At 52.3% G+C, this 19,553-nt stretch overlaps 1 protein-coding gene across 12 annotated transcripts in view; it reads left to right on the top strand.

Annotated features, from left to right (window-relative positions):
• Positions 1 to 19,553, top strand: part of ANO1 (anoctamin 1) — a 218,213-nt gene that overhangs the window by 164,061 nt on the left and 34,599 nt on the right. For 8 of the 12 annotated variants that reach the window (XM_017948165.3, XM_017948164.3, XM_017948167.3 and 5 more), the window contains 3 exons: positions 15,777 to 15,859; positions 18,487 to 18,498; positions 19,096 to 19,167. In XM_017948165.3, coding sequence (XP_017803654.1) covers positions 15,777 to 15,859; positions 18,487 to 18,498; positions 19,096 to 19,167 — 167 coding nt within the window. The remainder of the gene's footprint in view (positions 1 to 15,776; positions 15,860 to 18,486; positions 18,499 to 19,095; positions 19,168 to 19,553) is intronic. The other 4 variants (XM_017948166.3, XM_031653790.1, XM_017948168.3 and 1 more) reach the window with 1 other exon arrangement.

Below are 19,553 nucleotides of genomic sequence, written 5' to 3' on the forward strand. Positions count from 1 at the left end.
CATTTTCTCCTTCTCCAGTTATGGACACGCCCAGTAAGAGCGGGTTCCCAGGGGAAGGCAGCAGAAAGACTGAAGGAGCCCAGATGAAGAAAGAAGCCTATTTCTCCATTTATTAAATAGGGAATCCTTTCCCCATTTCTTGTTTTTCTCAGGTTTGTCAAAGATCAGATGGCTGTAGATGTGTGGTATTATTTCTGAGGGCTCTGTTCTGTTCCATTGGTCTATATCTCTGTTTTGGTACCAGTACCATGCTGTTTTGGTTACTGTAGCCTTGTAGTATAGTTTGAAGTCAGATAGTGTGATGCCTCCAGGTTTGTTCTTTTGACTTAGGATTGTCTTGGCAATGCGGGGTCTTTTTTGGTTCCATATGAACTTTAAAGCTGGTGCTGGAGAGGATGTGGAGAAGAGGATGTGGAGAAACAGGAACACTTTTACACTGTTGAAGGGATTGTAAACTGGTTCAACCATTGTGGAAAACAGTATGGCGATTCCTCAAGGATCTAGAACTAGAAATACCACTTGACCCAGCCATCCCATTACTGGGTATATACCCAAAGGATTATAAATAATGCTGCTATAAAGACACATGCACACGTATGTTTATTGAGGCACTATTCACAATAGCAAAGACTTGGAATCAACCCAAATGTCCATCAGTGACAGACTGGATTAAGAAAATGTGGCACATATACACCATGGAATACTATGCAGCCATAAAAAAGGATGAGTTCGTGTCCTTTGTAGAGACATGGATGCAGCTAGAAACCATCATTCTCAGCAAACTATCGCAAGGACAGAAAACCAAACACCGCATGTTCTCATTCATAGGTGGGAACTGAACAATGAGATCACTTAGACTCGGGAAGGGGAGCATCACACACCGGGGCCTATTATGGGGAGGGGGGAGGGGGGAGGGATGCCATTGGGAGTTATACCTGATGTAAATGATGAGTTGATGGGTGCTGACGAGTTGATGGGTGCAGCACACCAACATGGCACATGTATACGTATATAACAAACCTGCACATTGTGCACATGTACCCTAGAACTTAAAGTATAATAAAAAAGAAAGAAGCCATCTTGGGCTGTAATTATCCCATTTTGAGCTTAGCACACCGGGTGATAAGAGATCTCTGTGATGAGCGCCTGTTGCGGCTCTCGTTTTGGGAGCCCAAAGCACTATGTGGCATTCTGGCCACTGCAAATTCCTTCTTCTGCGTGCCAGGGCATCACCCACTCATGCCTTCCAGGTCAGCTGTGGGAGTGCCTACTGGGCAGGCGTGGGTGCTGCACCCACAGAACAAGCCCCTCCCCCCAGGCCTCCCTCCTTCTTGGTGTTCCTTCTGCACAGCAGTCCTTTGAGAGGATGTGGGCTGCGCAGATTGGTCAGCACCCTGGTTGTTTGCGGAGAAACCCACAAGGGTCTGGTCCCTCATGTGTTGGGCTGGCTAGCAGCCCTGTAGCCCCCGGACCTGTGGACCCTCTGAGAATAGAGCGTCCAGGGCTGACCAACCCTGCTGGAGGCTCTAGGCCTGGGCCTGCTTCCCAGGTGGCAGCACCTCTGGGCTTGTCGGTCCCCCGTGGTTCTCAAACTGGGTCCTATAGGAGCTTCCAGAGAGGTCAGCAAGGACTTGCTGAGAAGAGCTTAGTGCGCTTGCTCGGAGGAATCCGAACCCAGTGCCGTTGGCTGCTGTGTCAAAGACGCTTTCCTGTCTTATGCTTGAGTCGGAGAACGCAAGTCTAACAGGGAACTCATGCAGTGATTAAGAGAGGGGTGCCATAGTGGGGGCCTAACTCCAGGAAGGGCACCTATGGAGTCCCGCACCAATCAAGAGGTTTAAGTGCAAGGGAAGGAAGCCTGGGTACAGCATGGAAGTTGGCATCTTGTCTTAGGGGCCCGTGACACTGAGAGTGAGTGTCGTAGGACCCTGTAGCCCCAGCGCCTCCCTCACCTCACCCTGGCCTCAGTTCTGAGTTAAATGAACATAGTCCTTTGGCCGATTTCACGTTTAGGGCTTCTGCCTGGAGTTTGTTAGGGGAAGACGAGAGTCCCTCTGCTGAGGTTCGAAGGCTCGGCCAGGGCCCGCCATCCCCTGTGAGCAAGTGAGGGCCCAGGGAGAGCCAGGAGAGGCCTTTCCTGGTGAGGTCAGGTGCCTGCACTTGCCTGGAAGCCGCCCTCGGACTTGCTCATCTCCACCACACCGAGGTGTGGGCAGAGCAGTGTGAGGGGCAGGTCTTGAGTTCCTGAGACTCCAGTCACAGGTGGGGACAGACACGTGTAGAAATCAGCACAGCCTCGAGATAAATGCAGTCGTTTCTCTTCGCGGACGAAGGCGTTCGATTTTCCAGGGGAGGCCGAGAATGGGAGCCGTGGGTCGGTAGCTCAGTGCAGGGAGTGAGTTCCAGCCATGAACAGTGAGACACGCTGAGCTGGGCTGGCCAGCAAAGGGGTGAGCGCCCCGTGCTGGGAAGCATTCAAGCTGAGTTTGGAGGACTTCTTGCTGGGGCTACTGCAGAGCACTGGGAGGTGATGTCTATGTGTGATCCAATGCCACGTGGCTTGTGGGAAGATTCCTAGGCCTACAGCCCAGCTCTGGTTTTTCATTTGGGGATCAAACTGTATTGTAAATTTAGAATTATAAAAGTAGGATCAGCAGCAGGTCTGTCACCGCGGAAGCACACGTGTCAGAGCTCTCTGTTTATCATACTGTATCCAAACAGCGGAGAACCTGTCCCCATTTCACAGAGGAGGAAAGTGAGGCTCCATTGGCACAGCCAGGAACCAAAGCCACATCTCTCTGAGCCTGTCCTCGCTCCCCTGCCTGCCCCTGCCTGCCTCCCTGGACCCTGTGTCTATCAGGAACTATCTCCCCAGCACCTCCCCACCCACCCCCACTGTCACTGCTGTCTGCTGCTCCTTCCCTCCCTCGCCTTCCTAGAGACCTCAGCACTGGTCAGATCCCTCCCTGTCTCCCTCTCTCTGATTGTGACCCAGGAGGCTGTGACTCCCCAGCCTCCTAATACCCCAGCTCCGGGCTGGGAAGATCCACCCAGCAGGGCCCAGCCTGCCCTGGCCGCCCACTTGACGGTTTGGCTTCACTGGATTACTGAGGCTGGCCTGGCTGTGTAGTAGGATGGTTAGATACAGTCAAGGGGTTCACAGTGCCAGCTCTGGGGCCCGGCTCAGGTTCAAATCTCAGCTCTGTCACCTGCCAGCCCTGTGACCTCAGAACTTTCTTCTACTCTCTGGGTCCCAGGTTCACATCTGTAGAATGGAGACACGGTCCGGCCCCACAGGGTTGCTGGGAACATGAAAGGAGTCACTGCATGCAAAGCTCTTAGGGCCACGCCTGGCTTGTGCCTGGTGCCGGTTGATACGTTGCGCTGGCTGTTAAAAGTGAGCTGTTGCTTTTGGAAAATTTGAAAACATAGCCTTGGGCCCTAGGAGACTGAGCTGAAACCTAACCTCTCACCTTGTGCTTGGTGGCCTCCAGCTGGCCAGGCATGGTGGCTCATGCCTGTAATCCCAGCACTTAAGGAGGCCAAGGCGGGTGGATCACCTGAGGTCAGAAGTTTAAGACCAGTGTGGCCAACATGGTGAAACCCCATCTCTACTAAAACTACAAAATTAGCGGGGCATGGCAGCCTGCACCTGTAGTCCCAGCTACTTGGGAGTCTGAGGCAGGAGAATCACTTGAACCCGGGAGGCAGAGGTTGTAGTGAGCCGAGATTGTGCAACTGCACTCCAGCCTGGGCAACAAGAGTGCAACTCCATCCAAAAAAAAAATTGCCAGACACAGTGGCTCACGCCTGTAATCTCAGGAGACTGAGGCAGGAGAATCACTTGAACCCAGGAAGCGGAGGTTGCAGTGAGCCAAGATCACGCCATTGCACTCCAGCCTGGGCAAAAAGAGTGAAACCCCATCTCAAAAAAAAAAAAAAAAAAGAAAGAAAGAAAAAGAAAAGAATCACAGCTGAAGGTGGGTGAGCCTTATTTTGTGCCAGGCACTGCCGTAAGCATCTTCTGCGTCCTGACTCACTACCTCCCCCGGAGGAGGTAAATAGCTCTATTACCCCATTTGGCGGATGAATAAACTAGGGCGACTTTCCCAAGCTTACACCAGCTCTTAAGCAGGGCTTGAACCCCCGAATTCTGGTTTCTGAGTCCCAAATACTTTTCATAGCTTTTTTTTAGTTACAGTTTTTTTGTTTGTTTGTTTGTTTCCTTTCCAACTTTTATTTTAGGCTCGGAGTTTACATGCGCAGATCTGTTACATGGGTAAATTGCGTGCCGTTGGTTCGGTGCACAGGTTATTTTGTCACCCAGATAATCAGCACAGAACCCTGCAGATAGTTTTTCCATCCTCACCTTCCTCCCAACCTCCACTCTCAAGTAGGCCCCGGTGTCTCCTGTCACCTGCTTGGTGTCCCTGTGTACTCAACGTTTAGCTCCTACTTAAAGGTGAGAACACATGGCATTTGGTTTTCTGTTCCTGCATTAGTTTAGTCTGCTTGGGACAAGGGTCTCTAGCTCCGTCCATGTTGCTGCAAAAGCCTTCCTTTCATGACTGCGTAGTGTTCCATGATGTATACAGACCACATATCCTTTTTCATTTTTTATTTTGAGACAGAGTGCCTGTCGCCCAGGCTGGAGTACAGTGGCGTGATCTTGGCTCACTGCAAACTCTGCCTCCCCTGTTCAAGTGATTCTCCTGCCTCAGCCTCCTGAGAAGCTGACATTACAGGCACCCACCACCATGTCCAGCTATTTTTTATATTTTTAGTAGAGACAGTGTTTCGCTCTTGTTGTCCAGGCTGGAGTGCAGTGGCACAATCTCAGCTCACTGCAACCTTTGCCTCCCATGTTCAATCAATTATTCTGCTTCGGCCTCCCTAATAGCTGGGATTACAGCCGCCCACCGCCACACCCAGCTAATTTTTGTATTTTTAGAAGAGACGGGATTTCACCATGTTGGCGAGGCTGGTCTCAAACTCCTAACCTCAGGTGATCTGCCCGCCTCAGCCTCCCAAAGTGCTGGGATTACAGGTGTGAGCCACCACGCCCAGCCTGGACCAAATATTCTTTACCCAGTTAACCACTGATGGGCATCTTCGTCGACTCCATGTCTTTGCTCTCATAAATAATGCTACAGGAAACATATGCATACATGTGTCTTTATGGCAGAACAATTGATATTTCTTTGGGCATATACCTAGTAATGGCATTGCTGAGTTAAATGGTACTTCTGTTTTAAGTTATTTGAGAAATCTCCGTCTTGAGCCCCAAATACCTGACTCTAGGCCCTACTCCACTGGCATTACTAACTGGCTCCGGCTGGCGTGTGCGCTGAACGTGTGCCTGGCTTATTCCTGACTGGATTACCTCCAAGTTTTTCTCTCGCCTAGAGGAGTTTCCCCGTCTGTCTCCACAAAAATACATCTCCTTCACTTTGGGAGCTGCGCTGAGGACTGCCTCTGTGCCAGTCCAGGCTAAGGGCTCTACACTGGCTCTCTCTGTAACTCCACAACAGTCCCAGACTGAGGCTCTGTTCTTTTCTCTGTTGAAGATGCTAAAGTGTTACCAGAAAGGGGTCTTGATCCACACCCCAGGAGAGGGTCTTTGGATCTCACACAAGAAAGAATTCAGGGTGAGTTCACAGTCTAAAGCAAAAGCAAGTTTATTAAGAAAGTAAAGGAGTGGTCCAGTACGGTGGCTCACACTTGTAATCCCAGCACTTTGGGAGGCTGAGGCGGGTGGATCACCTGAGGTCAGGAGTTCGAGACCAGCCTGGCCAACATATTGAAACCCCTCCTCTACTAAAAATATGAAAAATTAGCTGGGCGTGGTGGTGGGTGCCTATAATCCCAGCTACATGGGAGGGTGAGGCAGAAGAATCGCTTGAACCCAGGAGGCGGAGGTTGCAGTGAGCCGAGATTGTGCCATTGCACTCCAGCCTAGGTGACAACAGCAAGACTCTGTGTGAAGAAGAAGAAGGAGAAGGAGAAGGAGAGGAAGAGGAAGAGGAAGAGGAAGAGGAAGAGGAAGAAGAAGAAGAAGAAGAAGAAGAAGAAGAAGAAGAAGAAGAAGAAGAAAGAAGAAAGAAGAAAGAAGAAAGAGAAAGAAGAAAGAAGAAAGAAGAAAGAAGAAAGAAGAAGGAGGAGGAGGAGGAGGAAGGTAAAGGAGTGAAAGAATGGCTACAGAATAGAGCATTCCGAAAGTAAGAGGAGGAACGTGTCCACCCTAGGTACAGTGCTTGTTTGTATAAAGGATAACAAAGAAAATCATGGGGAGATGTACTCTGTCACAAGGGTTTATGATAAAAGATTAATTGTCTTAATTACTATATTTTGTGAGAATCAATATTATTATCTCTAAAGTAAAATTAGGAATGCTTTTGTTCTCAACATATCGGGATATCAGGACATTCCTGAGTCCGGGTCTGTTTAGCAAACGTTATCAATCCGTTCCCTTAATGTAAACATCTAGGGGCTGGGAATGCCTCACTTTCTGGGAATGCAGCCCGCGTCTTAATTTATTCGGTCCTCACTCAAGCAGTGTCCCCAGCCCCATTTTTATCCTCACCAAGATGGAGCTGTAGCAAGTCCTAAAATGACGCCCGGTCCTCACTCACATGGAGCTGCAGTCCCAGCCCCATTTTTCCTCGGTCCCACTCAAGATGGCTGCAGTCCCAGCCCCATTTCCCGGTCCTCACTCAAGATGGAAGGCGTCCCAGCCTCTTACCTTTAGTCCTCACTCAAGATGGAGCGCAAGTCCCATTCATTTCCTTAGTCCTCACCAAGATTGCAGCAAGTCCCAGCCTTATTTTTCCTAGTCCCCTCACTCAAGATGGAGTTGCAGCAAGTCCCAGTCTCATTTTTCCTAGTCCTCACTCAAGATGGAGTTGCAGCAAGTCCCAGCCTCATTTTTCCTAGTCAGTCCTCACTCAAGATGGAGTTGCAGCAAGTCCCAGCCTCATTTTTCCTAGTCCTCACTCAAGATGGAGTTGCAGCAAGTCCCAGCCTCATTTTTCCTAGTCCTCACTCAAGATGGAGTTGCAGCAAGTCCCAGTCTCATTTTTCCTAGTCCTCACTCAAGATGGAGTTGCAGCAAGTCCCAGCCTCATTTTTCCTAGTCCTCACTCAAGATGGAGTTGCAGCAAGTCCCAGTCTCATTTTTCCTAGTCCTCACTCAAGATGGAGTCACTCTGGTTGGAATGCCTCTGATAGAAGCACAGAGAGGGTAAGAGATTTGCCTGAGATCACAGCACAGGGTCCTTTAACAGACGCTTCCGACAAGCACACCCCGGCCCATCTGCCTCCCAGGTTTCAGCACGTGCCCTGGTCCCACCTCTCCGTCCAAACGTTCCCCGGGCCCTCATCATGGGCCCTCTTGGGGTAGCAGAATTGCACCGTGAGCCAGTAGTGGGGGGCATGTAGGCGTAGTACTGCTGAGCGCGCCGGCCCCCAAGGGCTGTGGTTGTTCATTCGGTGGCCCTGTTTCATGAAGCTAGCTTGCCTGTTGTACAGTTCTTCACCCCGCAACTAGCGCCTTGTGTCCCAAGAGCTGCGGGCCAGCCCCTTCCTAGTAGATGGCTGCACTCCCCTGACGCTGGGAGAGGGGGACTCTGTGCCTGCTGACCCCGCAGGAGGCTTCGCTGCTTGTCTCACCCCTCCCGAGCTCCACTTCAGCCCTGGGAGATAACAAATGGGCCCCGACTGTCAAATAGAGTCAAGCACAAGTTCCATCTGCACACTCCCATTTTGACCGGGGGTGGGGGGAATTCACAAAAAAGCCAGGCCACTCCCACGAAGCACTTGCTTTAGAGAAAAGGAGCTTATTCTAAATCCACAGGAAAGAACCCACTGCGGCTGAAAGGTGTGAGCGGAGAGGGGAGGGACAAAGCCCCCATCCCAGGCCCTTTTCACACTGGCTGTCAAGGGCAATTACCAGGGATGGCTCCTTGTGTGTTTTTTAATCCCTTATTCAATTATTTGTTCTTTACCCTCTAAGGGATTATTTTCCCTCTGGTGTTTCTTCTCCCCTTGTGTTCTTTCTTTTCCTGCCTCCAGCTGTTCACATTTCTGCTCCTACAATGGCAAAGAGACGTAAACCTGTGACTGCCTGGCAGTCAGGAGCCTGGTCGTGGCCACCCGCCTGCCGGGGTGTGGGGCTCTGTATTCATGGCGGATGAATCACCTCCAGCCTGCTGTTTTAATCTTTGCTTCCACTGCACTGTGGGGTCCAGCTTTCCTGGAGCTGACATGTCGGTCCCAGAGCCTTCAGCTTGCTGCTGTCTGGGATTTCTGACATTTGAAAGCCTCAAATAAGATGTCTCATTAAGTAACGTTGAGCCCTATTTAGCTATTCACTTGGATCCATTTTCTGAAATTATAGCATAATAATGGGGTTTTAACTGCTTGTCAGTTCCACGAAGAACAAAGGAGTTTATCTGATTTGAGCCTGGCTGCAAAAAGCCCGAGAAAGATGGTCCCAACTTTAATGAAATGTCAGAGGTGGAACTGTAAGCCTTTCCAGGGCCTGGGCCTGAGATTTCACATGGAGTTGACAAGTCACCCAGCTGAGTCACTCCCAGCTAGGTGGGGACGAAGGGGATGCACTGTGATCATCTGTCTGTGGGAACCAAACTTGTTCCAGGGATAAACAGGTAGGCTGCCTGGTGACTCAGATCGAAAGGGAAGGCTGGAGGCCTTTGTGCCCCGCCCATCTCTGCACTCACGTGCAGGACCAGAGCTCTGCCCCTGCCCCGCCACTCCCCAGGAGACCCCTCTCTGACCACCAGTTCGTGGAAATGGAGTCTGCGCTAAGCAACATTGCACTTTTCGGGAACTGGAGGTTAGCGAAGGGTGGTTTCTATTCCCAGGGGGTGGGTGTCTTAGTCAGCTCCAGCTGCCATAACCAAATACCACAGACAGGTGCCTGCAAAAACAGGCACGTATTTCCCACAGTTCTGAGCATGGAGAAGTCCAAGATCAAAGTGCCAGCTGATTTGGCCCATGCCTTGGCTTTCAGACAGCCACCTTCTCCCTGTGTTCTCAGGTGGCAAAGGCAGAGACAGGAAGCCCGTTCTCTGCTGTCTCTTCTTCCAAGGGCAGGAATCCCATCATGAGGGTCCCACCCTCATGACCTCAGCTAAACCCAGTCAGCCCCCAAAGGCCCCATCTTCAAATACCATCACCTGGGGGGTTAGGGCTTCCATGTGAATTTAGAGGGATGCAAGTCAGGCCAGAGCAGGGGGTCATATTTCAAGGAGGGGACTGGATAGGGACCCCACATGCACAGTTTGGCAGGATGCATCCCTGCTCCGTGGTCATGTGTGACCATGCCCTGCCTGCCTCCCAGAGCTGGTGGGCTCGGGGGTGGAGGGCAGAGGCCTGGAAGAAAGACATGACCCCTGCCCGTGAGAAGCATGGATCTCACTGGGGAGATGGGGCTGTCCACCGGGCGGCTGCAGAGCAGGTTGCAGCTCGCTCAGGGGAACCAAGAGAGCATCAGTTGAAGCGCCTGAGATGTGCCCTGGTTTGGGCAACAGCATCTCAGGGGAGAGAGAGCTCAGGAAGGGTGTCCGCCAGCCGGTCCAGGAGGGGCCGTGGAATTAGGGAAACTGGAGTGAGGCCTGCGTAGTAGAGACATTGGGACAGGTCGAGGCGGGGTGGGATGCAGCCTGGGAGGAGAGGCAGCTAACCTAATGGATGGAGGGACGGTTGGAGAAGGATGGCAGAAAGACGGAGGGGTCGGTACTTCCAGATGCCTGCTGGCTTGAGCGCAGCCTATGGAGCTTGTTCCGAATGCAGATTCCGGGGACCCTGGGTGACTCTGAGGTCAGACAACTGCATTTTAACAAGCTCCCTGGGGAGATTCAGGAACACTCCAGATTCCCACACCCACACTGAGAAATCCTGGAGGAAATGAACAGATTTCCCCCTGCCATAGGTAACCACACATATGTGTGTCCCTCCGGCCCATTCTCCTGTGGTTCCTCCAAGATGTGGCAGGCGCACATTAACACATAAGGAGAATCTACGCCCATCGTTCTATCATTCGCTTTTTGTAAACTGCAGTGAAATTCACATAACATAAAATTAACCATTTTAGGTGCACAGTTCAGTGGCATTTAGCATGTGTTATGCATCCACACCTCTATCTAATTCCAGAACATTTTGATGACCTCAAAGGGAAACCCTGTCCCCATGAAGTAATCGGTCCCCCTTTCCCCCAACCCCAGCCCCTGGCAACTACCAATCTGCTTTATGTCTCTGTGGATTTACCTATAAATATTCTGACTATTTTATACAAATGGGGTGATACAAAATGTAGCTTCTGTCCTGTGCTGCGCCTCTCAAAGGGACACATGGAGATCCCCGCGACCAAGCTGGGCTGTAAGAGCGGTCCTCTGTCAAACCCTTACAGAGACGCGGGCCCCACCCTGAGCACCGCTTGTGGATGAAGTCAGGGACACTATGATAGACCCTCTCAGGCAGGCACTAGTAACAAGCCCATTTCTCAGAGACTGAGGTTGGCAGCAGTGTGGTCAGCTGCCCACGCTCATCCCGATGAGATCCCACGTAGACCCAGAGTCTTTCGCTCACCTGCTGCCTCTGTGGTGGAGTTTGGACGCCTCTGTGAGGAGTTTGTGTGTCTCTGTGCTGTGAAAATCAATGTGGGAAGGGACCATAGCCCAACCACCTGCTCCCGTCCGGCCTGGCTTCTCGCTCGCTGCCACCCTCTGTGCTGTGTGCTGTGGTGACTCCTGGGCTCCAGATTTCAGGGGGATGGGCTTGTCCCTTTGACCACCTTGTAAGGCTGCCGCACTCAAGGCCGTTTCTTCATTGTACACTCGTGGGTGGGAAGCCCCGTCCCTGATACCAGTTGATCTAGGCATCAGAAGGCCTGGGTCCAGGTTTCTGCCCTTGCTTGATGAGTCCCCTGACGTCTCAGAACCTCATCTATGTGTCTATAAAATGGAGTGCGTCATCCCTGCGTGGAGGGGGCTGGGACAGGATCCGAGGGGATCAGGCGTGGGAAAGCACTGTGCCCAGTGCCTGGCGGCAGCTGGGTAGTATACAACATTTGTATGAGGTGGTTGGCACATTGGCAAGGAGGACCAGGATTGGGGGCCTCAGAGGGCAGGAATCGGAACTCGTGTGGGTGAGGAGGGAGGACTCGGGAGCAGGAGAATTGCTTGCAGAAGATGGTGCTCAGGGTCCCTGCTGCCTTCGCTCACCCCTCTAGAAGGTGGTTCTTCATACTGCTCACAATACCAGCTTTGAGGACTGGCCACCAGGTGCAGCACAACTCTTCGCATCTCCTTTCCTGCTGGCGAAGCCTAGACTCTACAGCTTCACCCCGACACTCAGTGCCCACAAAAGTCAGACAATAGGGCATGGTGGGGTCTGTGGCCAAGTGGAAAGGCATACCCAAGTTTTGACAAAGGAATGATCATTGCTCAGCCACAGCCTGCTGCTGCCAATGCTTCTGGCTTTTAAAGGAGAAGCAGGAAAGGCATAATTTTTATGTCAAATGTCTATATTTTTTAAACGTGTCTGAGCCAAACAAGCCACGTCTTTGTATCATCTCCACCCTCCACCCCACCCCCAGCCACCAGGTTACATTCTAGGCTCCAGTCTGGGTCCTGGTCAATCTACAGACAAGACACCTCCAGGACAGGGCCTTTGCTTCTGTCTGAAGACACAGTACAAATTTTAGAGCAAGAATACCATGGTTCAATACCAGGTGCAGTGGCTCACAACTGTAATCCCAGCACTTTGGGAGGCCAAGGCAGGCAGATCATTTGAGGCCAGGAGTTCAAGATCAGCCTGGCCAACATGGTGAAACCTTGTCTCTACTAAAAATACAAAAATTAGCCAGGCGTGGTAGCATGCACCTGTAGTCCCAGCTACTTGGGAGGCTGAGGCAGGAGAAGTACTTGAACTCAGGAGGCGGAAGTTGCAGTGAGCTGAGATCACACCACTGCACTCCAGCCTGAGCGACAGAGAGAGACTCCATCTCAAAAAAAAAAAAAGAATACCAGGGTTCAATACCAGCTACCAAGCTCTGTGACCTTAGGCAAGTTGGTTAACCTCTCTGTGCCCCCATTTCCTCATCCATAGATGGTACACTTTAATAATCAGACTTGTGGCAACTACAGCTATTGTTTCCTTAAGGAAAGTTAAATATCTGCACAGAGAGTTGCTCCAGTATCGTGGTTCCGAAGACTCGAGTCCGAGAGAATGAGGTTCAAATGCAATGGCTGCTGCTCCCCTGCAGCTGACCCTGGACACAGCACTCTGAATCTCAGTTTTGTAAATGGTTTCCACTTTGTCAGTCTGTGAATGGGAATCATCCTGCCTGCCTGTGGTCATTATGAAGATGAGATTAACTGATGTCTGTAAAATGTGAGTGCACGGATACGTCCTCATTAACTGGTGACTGTTGATACGCTGCAAGCTGGCGAGTGCAGAGAGGGCGAGCCGGGGCGGCAGTGGGGTGAGTGTCATAACGGAGGCCAAGTCCGGGAAAGAGGAGGAGCTGGGGAGGCCGGGACAGGGAAGGTGCATGAGTCACGGTTCTCTGGAAGGACAGAACTAACAGGATATTGTACGCATGAAAGGGAGTTGATTCAGGAGAATCGACGACTCACACGATCACAAGGTCAAGCCTCACAATAGGCCGTCTGCAAGTAGAGGAGAAGGGAAGCCAGCAGTGGATCAGTCTGAGTCCCAAACCCTCGAAAGTAGGAAAGCCGGCAGTGCAGCCTTCGGTCTGTGGCCAAAGGCCTGAGAGCCCCTGACAAACCGCTGTTGTAAGTCCAAGAGTCCAAAAGCTGAAGAACTCAGAGTCTGATGTTCCAGGGCAGGAAGCATCCAGCACAGGAGAAAGATGAAGGCTGGAAGACTGAGCGAGTCTGCGATTCCACGTTCTCCTGCCTGCTTTTTCTAGCCGTGCTGGCAGCAGAGGGGATGGTGCCTACCCAGGTTAAGGGTGGGTCTGCCTCTCCCCCCTACACTGACTCAAACGTTAATCTCCTCTAGCAACACCCTCACAGACACACCCAGAAACAATACTTTGCATCCCTCCATCCCATCAAGTTGACACTCAGTACTAACCTTCGTGGCAGGTAAACAGGCCAACTCTGCAGGTGTGCGTGGAGCCAGCCCTCCTGGGCAGTGCTCAGCCCCAAAAAAGCATCGTAAAAGGGCGTTGTTACCCTGGGTGGGCAAAGGAGGACAGAGAGAGGCAGCTTTCACAGCCCAGTGGAGGAGCGGCTGGGGGCCTTGCAGACCAGGCAGAGACCGGGAAACGGCTGTCCTCCTCCACCGCTCCACAGCAGCTGCAGGGGCCAAAGGACATCTTCAAAGAGGCAGAGACCTCCCCGCATTGCCTCCTGGGGAGGGTGCCCACCGCAGACAGGCCACTCCCACCGTCTGCCTCCTGAGGGTCAGGGGCCCCCGGGGGTTGGGGGCCTCCTCCTGGGCCCCCGTGGCCCCCCTCACCTGCCGCAGCCATGGCACTCAGTGCGTGTCTGCTGAGTGGCTGGGTTTCCGGCAGGTGTTTCAGCGATAGCCGTTTCCTCGCCTGCTCAGCTCTGCATCTTGGGAAGCCACGTTCCCCAGGCTCCCTAGCTCTCCCTCTTCCTAGTAGGTTCAGCCAGTGGGAAGTCCTTTTGGGAAATCAGAAGGCGGGAGTGAGGGAGCAGCCGAGATATTGCTCCCCATCTCCCTCCATTTCCTGGGACATCCCCAGCAATGACTGCATCTTCTCTGGGCTCTGACTTCCTCCTGGGAAGCGCTTCCTCCGTGATCCCAGCTTCTTCTGGGCAGCTCCAATTTCTGGCTCCAGCATGGGCGCTGAGCACATCCTACTGTCCTGCCATCCTGAAACGGATGCCACCTCCTGCTGTGGGTCATCTCTGGGTGGTCCCACCATCCCCCATGTGGCTTCTCAGCTTTTCCATTGCCTGTGCGAGCAAGTCCCAGGATTACATTACCCCGCTGTGAAAGACCTGGGTAGGGGGGTCCTATTTCCAGGCTGGGCCAGTTGATAGAGTTGCCATCCTAGACAAACCGGTGCATGCTCGGAAGCCCCATTCACACCTCGCCTTAATGGGAATGGGGTGTGTTATGCATAGACTCACGTCCTCTGAAACAGGTTCACACCCACGACTTCCGTTCTTTCCTGCCACACGTCGCCTTCAGTTAAGGGCCATGTTTGTGAATTCACTCTGCACGTTCGCCGTCACACAGCCCATTTTACTTGCACATCAGTGCTGCTGCTTCTCGGATAAGCCATTTGATCCCTCTGAGCCTCAGTTTCCCCCTCTGTAAAATGGAGAGGATGGGAATAGTGCCTACCTCCTATGATCACTGTGAGGCTTCAATAACACTGATGCTTCCTCACTGATACTCCAAGTCTGATTATTAGAAGGCACCATTTTACGGATGAGGAAACAGAGGCACAGAGAGGCTAAATAACTTGCCAAAGGTCACAGAGCTCAGTGGCTGGTATTGAACTCCGGTAGTATTGCCCGAAAATTTGTACTAAGCATCTTCAGACAAATGCAAGGACCCTGTCCTGGAGAGGTCTGTAGATCGACCAGCTCCCAACAGTGCCTGGCGTGGAACAGCTCGAGAATCGTGAGCTCTGCGGAACTCTGTGGCCTTCCTGTTACTCTGCCCCTCAGCCTCTGCAGACTTTCTTTTGCCGAGAGGAGCGATCAGGATAAACACTTCGGCCAGGGGCATCTCCTTTTGCAAGCTGTGTGCTCGCAAAAGTCAGTCATGCAGTGCCTACTCGAGCACCTGTCTGTCCCAGGCACCTCTGGGAACTGGGGACCCAGGGGAACGAGACCCCATCCCTGCCCCACACACAAGTCATGGGACGGGGATCCTGATGGAAGGCAGCACTGACACCGTGGGCAAGACAGACGCAGGCTGAGGAAGGTCCCGAGAGGAGCTGGGTTTTTCTCACACTGAGGGGGATGATCAGTGGCCTCCTGGAGGAGGCGGCATTTGAACCATGCTTTGTCTGTTGGGAATATGAAGCCGAATGCAGCAGCTGCCAGTGCAGTTCAGCAGGCAGACTCCTGGGGTGGTTTGAAGCCCGAGTGAGTGAGTGGCCTGGGCTCACCCCTCGTTCCTCCTGACCTCCAAAGCGGGTTCCCCAAGAGCAATGGGGCAGGATGGTTGAGACACGGGCTCTGGGACCAGGCTGCCCATCCCTCACTGACTAGCTGGGTAACCTCGGTTGGGACTTGAGTGTCCCTTGCCTCAGTTTCCTCATCTGTAAAAAGGGAGAATGACGGTTCCTGCCCCACAGGATTGGTGGGAGGGCTGAACACATGAATTCAGATAAAGTTCTCAGCCCAGTACATCACCCTCGCTCACCAAACACCAATAAAAAAGAAAAGAATGCCTTGGCTGGGCGTGGTGGCTCACGTCTGTAATCCCAGCACTTTGGGAGGCCAAGGCAGGTGGATCACCTGAGGTCAGGAGCTTGAGACCAGCCTGGCCAACATGGTGAAACCCTGTCTCTACTAAAAATACAAAAATTAACTGGATGTGGTGGCTCATGCCTATAATCCCAGCTACTCAGGGGACTCAGGCAGGAGAATTGCTTAAACCCGGGAGGCGAGATTGCAGTGGGCCGAGATCGCGCCATTGCACTCCAGCCTGGGCAACAAGAGCAAAACTCTGTCTCAAAAAAAAAAAAGAAAATGCCTTTATGTCATCGGAGATTCTGGTTTTGCCCCTGCCCGCAGCTGCCACCTTCATGGAGCACTGGAAGCGGAAACAGATGCGGCTCAACTACCGCTGGGACCTCACGGGCTTCGAGGAGGAGGAGGTCAGTGGGTTTGGCGCCTTGCACGTCACGCCCTTCCCCTACGTTCCCCCTGCCCCAGGACCTCCTTGGGACTTACACGGAGGCCCAAGGTCAGAAAGCGCTCCTGGTCCAAGCTGAGGCAAGGCCGCCCCCCGCCCCCCGCCTGCCTCGCCGCTCATCACCCTGGTGTTCTGAACGCCCTCCGTGGCCAGAGTGACCATTCCCTGTCTGCTGAAGTGTTCTCATCCCCATGCTCACGTGGACACGCCAGCCACCAACGTGGTCTCAGGCGCATGCCAGGGCTCACCACACTGACCTCATCGCGTCTGGGGGATGCCCGGGCTGTCGGCACCACCCGTGGAGGTGGAGAGGGAATGGACACTGTCCATGGGTCTCCCAAGGTGGCCGTGAGCATCTGCCTCCCCGGGTGCCAAGCCCGCATTCCCTGGGGCCAGCTCTGTGCCTGCAGCCGGGCGTGGCTGACAAGAGGGAACGGATCCTTGACTAACGTAGAGAGAAAGCCAGTGTCTGGCATCTTCATGCTCCAGAGAGAGGGACATTCAGTATTACGTGGCCCCTGGGATGCCGGGTGAACTGTACTCACAGGGATCCCAAGTCCAGCAGGAATTCCCTTCAGGGTAAGTGGGAATGAAAAGGAGTAACAGTCCCCACAATTAGCCTTGGTGCACAACAGAGGCGACCTCATGCACACGCTGTAAGGTGCAACCACGCTGACCACTATTTAATGTTATAAAACATGCTCCCCACTTTTTGGGAGACAGGGTCCCCCTCTGTCACCTAAGCTGCAGTGCAATAGCATGATCATAACTCACTGCAGCGTTGACCTCCCGGGCTCAAGCCCTCCTCCCATTTCAGCCTCCCAAGTAGCTGGGGCCACGGGCACACACGACCACGCCTGGCAAATTGTTTAATTTTTTGTAAGAGTCAGGGTCTTGCTATGTTGCCCAGGCTACACATGCTCCTTTTAAAAAGAGAAACTTTTCATGCATTTTTATTGTAATGTGGACATTTCTTTTAAAAGATATTTTTCTTTTGAAGGATTTTTTTCTTTAAAAACTTTTTCTTAACTTTTCTGTTGTATTTTCTCACACAATCTGCTCCCTCTCACACTGAACCCATGGGCCACTCTTCAGCCAAATGTGCCAGCTTCGGGCTGACAATATTGTCAACAGACAAGGGGACTAGAGTTTTCTGGGAGAGGCACGGCAGCTCAGAGGGTACAAGACGGGCCTCTGCGGCCAGGCTGCCAGAGTTCCATGCAGATTCGGCACCAGCCTTGCTGTGTGACCCCAGTCAGATTGCTTAACATCTCTGTACCTCAGTGTCCTCACTTGATGGCATTTGTAGGGTCTCAATGGGTCAATAGATATAAAGCACTTAGAACCTGACCCAGCACACAGTGCCCTGTAAATGGCTGCCCAGCTTGTGGCCACTGGGCCACACCTTTACCTGCCCAGATAACAGCCTCCACCCTCTTCCTCAGCCGGTCTCATTATCCTGTCCACAGATGACTAGGCGGAGATCAACGCAACCTGTCCACGGCACACAGCTCTGCAGGGCAGACCCGGGACACAGCCCAGAGCCCTGTCCATGGCGGGGTTCTCTGGGTGTTCTCTTCCTTGCCGTTTCAATTAGAAAGATTCAGATAGAAAAAAAAAAAAAAGCAGTCGCTGTCTTGTTCAGAAGTCGATTTCAAATGTCCTTTCTGTGATGTCCCTGTGGCTGGGGAAAGTTGGCGGTGAGGTCCAGTCCCCTTTGCTCAACCCCTTGGGGTCCCATTCCCTGATCTGACCCCGATGGTTTGGGATCTTGATTTTGGGGGTGACGACCGAAGTCACTGGGCACACACAGTGCCAAGGGGCCTGAATGAATTTCCCGCAGTGAGCCACTCGCACCCCCCAGCAGCTGGTCAGGGCCTCCTTTGGGAGTAATAACTACAGGTGAACGGGGCCTCCCCTCCATATAGCCTGAACCCCGGACTTCGGTACTGAAGCAGGACACTTGTGTCCCATCATGTGGCCCATGTATGCCTTAGCTGAGTCTGAGACATTTCAGTCCAGCACTGAAATTTGGAAATTTGGAGAATTTCCAAAACCATGGGAAAGGCCACAGCTACAAAGGCCACAGCCCATAGTCACCCTCAAGCAGCAGTGAACCTTAAAGGAACCCAGGATCACCCACCCATCCCAGCTCACCTGCATCCTTTACCTTCATCCTAGTTCTGAAGAAAGTTGTCTTTAGGGCCGGGCGCGGTGGCTCACGCCTGTAACCCCAGCACTTTGGGAGGCCGAGGAGGGCAGATCACGAGGTCAGGAGATCGAGACCATCCTGGCTAACATGGTGAAACCCCGTCTCTACTAAAAATACAAAAAATTAGCTGGGTGTGGTGGTGGGCGCCTGTCATTCCAGCTACTCGGGAGGCTGAGGCAGGAGAATCACTTGAACCCAGGAGGCAGAGTTTGCAGTGAGCCAAGATCACGCCATTGCACTCCAGCCTGGGCAATAGAGCAAGACTCCATCTCAAAAAAAAAGAAAGTTGTCTTTAGTGGACAGGTCCTATTTCTAAAATAACAACCTAAATAATGACATCTTTGTGTTTTTGTTTTTACTTTTCTGGTTCCCTGAAGGAGGCTGTCAAGGTTTGGAATTTTTTGTCGCTCCTCTATCTTCCCACGGCCTGTCTCCCTGGGAGAGGGACCTTCTCTTGCACCTAATCTGTTTCTACCATGCAGTTCCCGCAGTTTCTCCACGCAGGCGGGGTCTCTGCTTTCTCTCCACCTCCGGTCTCTCCTAACCCATTCTTCCCTTCCAGCACCCTTCGCTGACCTGCTCTGAGCTCCCCAAGGCCTGGCACCTCTAGGCTGCCCGCGCTTGCCGACACGTACTGCATCTCTTCCAACCCCCACAGCTCCTCCGTAGAATGTTCTAAGGGCCAGTTCATGGCTGGGTGTTCACTGCAGCCTGGTACAGGTTTCTCCACCTCTAGGAGGACACAGAGGCCAGATTTGGTGGCCCTCTCAATGGGCTGGGGTTCCCCACAAGCGGGATAATCCTGGGTCACTATCCAGACCACAGACAGGGGGATTACATTGGAAATATTCTCAGCAGCCAACTATGAACTGGACCCAAAGGGTGCCCGAGGCTAATCCATGGACTGATTTGCCAAGTATGCTGACGCTGAGAAACTCAGACTCACAATTAACAAGGCCTCCGTCTTGACTTGGTTTCATTCATAGGATCATCCCAGAGCTGAATATGAAGCCAGAGTCTTGGAGAAGTCTCTGAAGAAAGAGTCCAAAAACAAAGAGGTATGGTGGCCACTGCGGGTTAACTTTCCCAGCAATAAAACACTGTGTTCATCAACAATGTAGACCTGGGATCAGCCCAGATAACAAAGATTGTAGGCAGTGTAACCCCGTGTTGCAGCTGCTCAATTCTGCCATGGTAGCAGCAAAAGGAGCCATAGACAGTAGGTAAACACATGGGCCTGTGTTCCACACACTGTGTTCCAATAAAACTTTATTTGCAAAAACAGACAGGGGGCCAGATTTGGCCGAAGGGCTATAGTTTATCAAACCTCCTCTAGATCTCTGTCTTGATGTATCCTGAGGGTGATCTCAAATTTCAGCAAGCATTTCAACCACAAGAACCATGTGGCTTTGAGGCTTCAAAGTTTTTTCACAGTACACCCCTC

The sequence above is a fragment of the Papio anubis genome, chromosome 12 (assembly GCF_008728515.1).
Source record: "Papio anubis isolate 15944 chromosome 12, Panubis1.0, whole genome shotgun sequence".
Lineage (NCBI taxonomy): Eukaryota > Metazoa > Chordata > Mammalia > Primates > Cercopithecidae > Papio > Papio anubis.